Raw genomic sequence first — 7,127 nt, 5'->3', positions numbered from 1 at the left:
GCAGCTTCCAAAAATGGGGCAACGAGGGCCCTTGGCCTTGAAGCCTCTATTGACAATGCTCACATTACTCTATCTCAAATCCCTGAGAGCTGCCAGGGCTGTTGTAACCTGAATGTTGGGACCAGGTTGAAGGCAAAGTCGGGGCACAGTATCTTCAGGGTCTCCTCCCTTTCATATCTCAGAGCCTAGCTTTCCTGACCAGAAGCCTTCTCTGGATAAGGTGTCTGGTGTGGCAGAAGTCCAGCTAGAGCAAAATCTTCAGCCCTGGAACATGTACTTTTAGAACTGCAAGTGCCATGCTTTCATGCCAACTTCCATAAACAAGTTACTCCCCTGTTTTCTGATTCCTTCTCCTTCACCCAGTTGGTGCAAGATGGTCTTATTTAGGTTAAAATAAAGAAGCTAGCTTGGGATGAGTTTAAGAACCAGAAGACCAGTCTTAGAAGACAGACAGGTGCAAGGCAGCAAGATGTTCCTTTCAGCCTCTTTGCAGCCTTACCCTGGGATCAAGCCTTTGAAGACCTTCCAGGCAAATGAGCCCTTAGGAGATTGGACTGGAGCCACCAGCTCTGAAGTGATCCATCTTGGTTACTACTTATTGCCTTGGTCAGTCCAGGACAGGGCAGATTTTGTCTCTCTGTGAGAATAAGGGAAGGAACAAATTTAGCTCTCTATTGTGTGTTTGCAGTGAGAGATAAAAATGCAAATAAATGGGTACTTTTTCCCACCAAGCAAAGCAGCCTATCGCAGGACCTTGAGTTTTAACTCTGTTCCCTCGGGTATTTGCCCTCATGTGGCACAAAAGGATGTGCACCACTGCAATGGCGCAGGTGTTCTCAATTCTAGAACTCCACTACCACATGCCCCCCCCCCCCCCCCATCCAGCCACCATAACTGCTCCATAAGTGACATATGCAGTAACTCCCCCCACCTCCAGGCTTCAGGAATGCCAAAGCTTGCTAAGCAATAGTGTTTGTAAAACCCTAGGCTCTGGGGGCCGATTTCCCCTAAGCTGTTGTTCCCGCTCTCCTTCTAGCTCTATGCATATTCTCTCCAAGGCCTCACTGACCCCATCTAGGCACTGCCCCGACTGCCCGCCCCCTGGAGGCAGCAGTACGCTCGAGATGGTACAACTTCCCGGGACACCCCAATATCTCGCCCCCGTCCGGTTGCTTAGAAATTTACACTGGACAGTGACGTCACACAGGGAGGCGGGTCCCCCTGTCCCGCACACCAATGGCGCAGCCGCCGCCAGCCTCTTCTTTTCCAGTGATTGGTGTCTTGGGCCCCCGCGCTCCACCCCAGCCCGCCATGGCGTCAGGCGCTGCAGCACCCGGGAGGTGGTTCCCACTTTAAGAAGTGAAGTTTCTCGCCCCCTCCCCCTCCGTGCAGCCTTCCGCGGCCCGCGGAGCTGGCGGATGGAGCTGCGCTGCGGCGGCGTGGGGAGCCAGACTGTGGGGCGCAGGATGGATGGGGACAGCCGAGATGGCGGAGGCGGCGGCTGCAAGGACGCGGGGTCGGAGGACTATGAGAACCTGCCGACCAGCGCCTCCTTATCCACCCACATGACAGCCGGAGCCATGGCCGGGATCCTGGAGCACTCGGTCATGTACCCGGTAGACTCAGTGAAGGTGAGGCGCGAAGAGACTTGAGGGACGGAGCGAGCAGAGATGAGAGCGCGCGTGCGTGCGGGTTCCCGAGGGAGGCGATCGGTGCAGCTTTGCACAGCCTTACCACGCCTGCCTACACGATCCGAAGGAATTGGCGTCTTGGCTCATCGCAGCTCCGACTGGCGCGCCCGGTGTCCAAGGCGCAGCGAGAGGAGTACGCGGGCCGGTGCGGGGTGGCCGGTGCTGCCCACACGTGCGCCGTTTCCGAAGGAGCTGGCCGCCGGGGAGCGCTAACCACGCTTGCGCTTAGAAACCTAGCCCGACGGGCCGCGTGTCCCTCAGCCCCGGCGTGTGGACACCCTTCGGCCCTGCCTTCTGCTTCCCTGATGTCTTGGGGGTTGCAGGAGTGGCAGGGTTTCTCTTGGGTCTTGGCAGCTCTCTTATGGGTGCCGGTTCTGTGGCGCCTTGTGTGATCCCCTTTCCTTAGGGTTTCTGCAACTTCTCCCCTGGAGTTAGGTAAGCGAAGCAGCAGAAAGTCAGTGAGACCTGCAATGACATTTGCCTTCTCTCTTTTTGTAGCAGGGAGGTGGCAGGCAGGGAGAATGTGTGCTATACAGCCCTTACTGTGGATTGTGTAATAGGCTACTCAGTTCGCCTGGTACTTCCCAGGTAGTTTGAAATGCGTTTCTGCGGGGAGGCAGCTTTAAGCCAGGCAGATACTGCCTATCTGACAGAGAGCTGCCCTCTGTCAGTCTGTTCAGGTCACCAAATGCCCAAGGAATTGACTAGTACAGGAAGCTAATATACTACTGGTGACACATTGCATTTGTGTAGGCATAACTCATTTAATTTATACAGCAACCCTGGCGATTAACAGATGAAGAAACCGAGGCACAGAGACATGAATTGATTATACTCATGCTGCACCTTTATCTTTTGACTCCAGCCCCACTGTGCTTGGATGATTGGGGGCCCCTCTAGGTGGCAGTTATCTGGAAAGGCAGGGCCCGCAGAGCATCCCCCCCCCCCCCCCCCCCCCCCGCAGCTGTATCTTACTGCAGATGCTGGCCCCACGAGAGCCGTGTGAAGGCCAGAATGTCTAACTCAGAGGGTTTCCCTGCTCTGGGCAGCCCTCAGAGCTGGCAGTCTCAGTCTGTGGCTGGAGAGGCACAAGTCCAGTGAGAGATGCAATGGGAATTTATGGTAAGGTGTGGACCAGCCAGAGTCTGTGCTGCTGGGTCTGAGCCATTGCTCTTTCTGTCCCTTCAGTGTCCCCATGGGGAATTAGAAGAATTGGCCTTGCCTGCCAGGGTTACAGAGGGAATAGAGGAGATCTTGTCTCTTAGGTTTTCAGAGCTCTTCCAGCAAACACCCTGGACAGATACCAGGTGGCATTTGTAGGGGAAAGAATCCCTCCCATGTAATAAAATTTGCCATATTTGAAGCTATTGTCTCAAGTGCCTTGAACAGAGTGTAGGGAAAGTTAGGAGCAGGGAGATGTTATCCAAGCAACCACCAGACCCACTGCGTCAGGGGGATGAATGTTCCACCAGGGAACTAGACCGCCTCTGTGCTCTGAGTTTGGTTCAGTGCATTATTTTAGCTTGTCTTTAGGATTAGTAAAAATTAGTCATGCCTTTTGAGCTCCCTTGGACACTCTAAAGAAGCATCGTCTCATGTTTAAATTGTGTGGTTTGTGTTTAGTTTTCTCCCTGCCCCTCCTCCTGCCCCTTAGATGCTACTCTATTTTGATCCAGACTCACTGTGTACTTAGTATTACATCCTGTGACAGTTTTCACCTTTGCATGGGTTAACATAGTATGAGTGGTAGAGGGAACTGGTCTGGTGCTCACCTTATGGGGCTTGACTCTAAAATGAAGGCTTGGGTCAGCTAATGAGTAAGGTCTTCTGGCTTCTGGGATTCTAACTCTGATCCGGACTAATGACCCATAGGGGTTCTTCTGTTTTTAGGCATGCAGGTTTGGTTTTAAAGCACCTCTCATTTTCTGCTACATTTTTGGAAGGGGTAGCAAGGTTTATTCTTTATATTTTTTCAGCTGAGACAGAAGGCACAGAGAGAGTTAAGTGTGTGAGCCCCTTTGTAGGACCCCTGCTAGGCTGCAGCAGAGTGCCAAGGTCTGCCAAGATCAGCATGGCTGTCTCTGCCCAGCAGGAGATATCAGGGACTCATCCAGGAAAAGCCTCACTTGGAAAGACCTTGACTGTGTTTTTAAATATTTTGGATGATGTGGACTGTGTGTGTAATTGAGTCAGGAACCCTGGATTGGGTTTCAAGTCCTGCCCCTAACTTGCTTCATGCCTTAGGCACTGTTCTGTCCTTTAATTTTGTCACTCGTTAATAAAATGGGGGTTGTGGACCAGTTCAGTATTTCTCCCCATTTTTAACCTGTTCCCTCCTTCTATGAACACAGAACACCATTGTCTTCCTTTTATGTTACTTGAAATTTTAAATAATTATATCAGCTGAAGCCACATCAATGAAAATTACATCCTGGAAGAAAAATTTTCTTTGATTTTTCTAAGGCACACACTTTTCACTTTGATGTTGTGAAGTTAAAGGAGAGTGTAGGTTGGGCCTGCTTTTTCTAATTTTTCTATTCTAGATGGTGTGGACCGTGGAACTCAAGCAAGCTGCTTGGCTTTATGTTCCTAAGTACATAAAGCTCGTCTTGCTAATGCTTAGAATTATAATATTGAATATGCTTTCCCATAATGTCCCATCCCACCCCCAGTGTCACTTAAAGAACCTGTGTTTTCCAAATTTTGGGTTGTGACCCATTAGCGGGATCAACAAACATTTAAAAAACGGCAAGTTGGTGAGAGTGCAGGATACAAGCATGTGTGGCATGCAGTCAGGGAAAGTGTTGCTCATGAAGTTCTGTTTGGGTTTTGTGTTGTGTGTGTCCTTGAGTGGCTATGCAAAGTGCTCATTTGGCTGGGGGTTATGGCCAGAAAAGTATGAAAAACACTGACCCTGATGATAACAAGTAACTCTCAGGCTCCTGCGGTCATCAGCCTGTGATTATTACTAAATGGTTGTTTGGATGGAAGACCTTCGGCAACTGTTCTGCCCCTTTCTGTGTCTTCCTCTCCCACCGGACTTCACGGTGGTGGGATAAGTATTCACTGATCTGAGAAGGGCGGGACTCTGGGACCCTTGGCTGCTCTTTTGTCCTGTCAGTTTTGAGCCCCTGCAGTGGGAAGAGGAACAGAGCATGGGGACTCTTTGGGGCTTTCTCCAGATGGTTAGCAAGTACTTGTTCCTTTCCAGCTCTGGGGTTCGCAGCAGGCTTTCCATGACTTTCTTCCTGGTGCTTCAAAGTGGCAAGTGGTGTGGTCGCCCAGATCTTGGGGTGGGTGTGAGAACCCCTGGTCAGGAGTGCTCAAGACTGTGGGGAGAATGCCAGGTGGGTGGAGGAGGAAATTCCAACCAGATTAGGCACACCACTCGTAGGCCATGCTGAATCCCGTGGTGGTGAAAGCAGGGGCCAGAGGAAACAGGAAAGATTTGAAGTGAGGGAACGTCCGCTGACCCTTTCACAGCCCTTCTCTGGCTTTGCTGGTCAAGGAAACTGCTGCCCTGAACTCTGCTAGGAAGAACCCTCCTTCCTTGCCAGGGTGCAGGTGGATGGGTGGCTGACAGTTCTCCCCAGGAGCTGGTGGATGCTGAGCCATTTCGAAGCCTTGAGCTGGCCTCAGGGTTTTATAGCTGGCCCTGTTGAGCTCTGAGCAGCACTGAGCATGGCACGTGCCAGGCTGGCCAGCATTCCTCACCTTCTGAGTCTACTCCTTATGGTTTGAGCAGAGCAGGCTGATTGGTAGGAAGGGTGCTCAGGGCTGTGAGGCAGCTGCCAGAGTCACCTCCCACACTTTTCATTGCTTTCAAAACAAAGTATGGTGTGGTGGATGCCATTGAACTTCAAAAGGGTGTGAGATCTCAAATTGCTCTAGTTCTGGCAATGAAATTAGAGTGATTTTCTATCTCTCTTCCCTTGTCTTGTCTCCTTCACTTTCTTGCCTGCTGCCAGCCCCTTCTACCTGGAAATTGGGGAGGGGTAGGCTGGGGCAGAGGCTTGGAAGGAAGCCCTTAGCATTATAGTGGGCAGTGAGGGTGGTTTCAGGTGACTTCAGCTTGTCTGCAAGGAGAGGCATTTGGGGCTTAATGGGGGACTTTTAAGTGACTGCGACCACACAGGGGTGTGCACATGGATGTTGGGGGGTGTTACATGGAAGGAAGAGTGGTGCTCTGTCCTGTCCCTTTCCTGATTTCCATCTTGGCACATTTTAGCTACGTGTGGCCATCTCATTTAGGAGGGCTTTAATCTCGTGCTCTTTTTTTCTTTTTCTTTTCCAAGTGAGAGGAGAGGAGATAGAGACACAGACTCCCGCATGAACCCTGACTGGGATCCACCAGGCAACACCCATCTGGGGCTGATGCTCTGCCCATCTAGGGCTGATGCTTGCAACTGAGCTATTTTTAGCACCTGAGGTGGAAGCTCCATGGAGCCATCCTCAGAGCTTGGGGTTGATGTGCTTGAAGCAATCGAGCCATGGCTGTGGGAGAGGAATAGAGAGAGAGAGAGAGAGAGAGAGAGAGAGAGAGAAGGGAGAGGGGTAGAGAAGCAGATGGTCGCTTCTCTGGTATGCCCAGACCGGGAATCGAACCCAGGATATCCACACCCTGAGCTGATGCTCAACCACTGAGCCAACCGGCCAGGGCCATCATTGCTCTTTGGAGCAGTGACCAGTCTCAGGACTTCAACCCCACTTCCCCTTTATGACAGGCTTGGGTTCTTGACCCCCTTCTAACTTCAGGAGGGTTGCCTTTCCTGGACCCACTGGATGAACTGGCTTGTTCATGTCGAATGAAGGCTTTGAAAGTATCTTGAGCCCTAGAACTTTCTGGGTCTTTTTCTATTTCCCCTAGTACCTGACCTTTCCTTCTCAAAGAATTTTCTTTGTATTTGTTTTTCATCTTCCAGGAGTTGTCTGGTCCCGTGGGTGCTGGGCACAGATCTGTTTGCTGGAGCACTCCAGGTGGCTTGGGAGCACTGCTTCACTGAAAGCCCGCCCTCCCCTCCACTCTTCTCCCTCCATGAATGTTCATGTGCACATTTGTCATAGGAGGGATGTGTCTAATCACTTTCTCTCTGTTGACCTGTAATCCTTCCCTCTAGTGCCTTCTGAGCTGAGATTTCTCACCTTCAGAGAACTTTCTTGGGGAGACTCAGAACCCAGTCTTTGACTTCCTGATTGGGCAGAACACTTAGGTTTTCTGAGTTTTGATTTCTTTTTCTGTAGTAAATGCAGACACAAATTTTCTTCCTGCTTTTTCTCTCCTGACCCACCTTCCATTGCTTTACTCTTCCCTTGTTTTCTACTCTACCTGGGGACGTTCTTTGTAACAAGCTTCCTTATCTCAGTGCTGAGTGGTCCTTTCATCATCCTGTTCTGGTAGAAATCCAAGCGAAGGTGGTTCCCATCAGCTGAGTCTAG

At 51.0% G+C, this 7,127-nt stretch overlaps 1 protein-coding gene across 2 annotated transcripts in view; it reads left to right on the top strand.

Annotated features, from left to right (window-relative positions):
• Nucleotides 1-1,306: 1,306 nt before the first annotated feature.
• SLC25A37 (solute carrier family 25 member 37) overlaps nucleotides 1,307-7,127 on the top strand; it is a 48,902-nt gene continuing 43,081 nt past the window's right edge. The window contains exon 1 of one of the 2 annotated variants that reach the window (XM_066267343.1): nucleotides 1,307-1,631. In XM_066267343.1, coding sequence (XP_066123440.1) covers nucleotides 1,419-1,631 — 213 coding nt within the window. In that variant the 5' untranslated portion in view covers nucleotides 1,307-1,418. Of the gene's footprint in view, nucleotides 1,632-1,758; nucleotides 2,127-7,127 lie in introns of those variants that run through there. The other variant, XM_066267351.1, reaches the window with a different exon arrangement.

Source organism: Saccopteryx bilineata, chromosome 1, assembly GCF_036850765.1.
Source record: "Saccopteryx bilineata isolate mSacBil1 chromosome 1, mSacBil1_pri_phased_curated, whole genome shotgun sequence".
Classification (NCBI taxonomy): domain Eukaryota; kingdom Metazoa; phylum Chordata; class Mammalia; order Chiroptera; family Emballonuridae; genus Saccopteryx; species Saccopteryx bilineata.
This window is presented reverse-complemented; position numbering and strand designations above follow the sequence as displayed.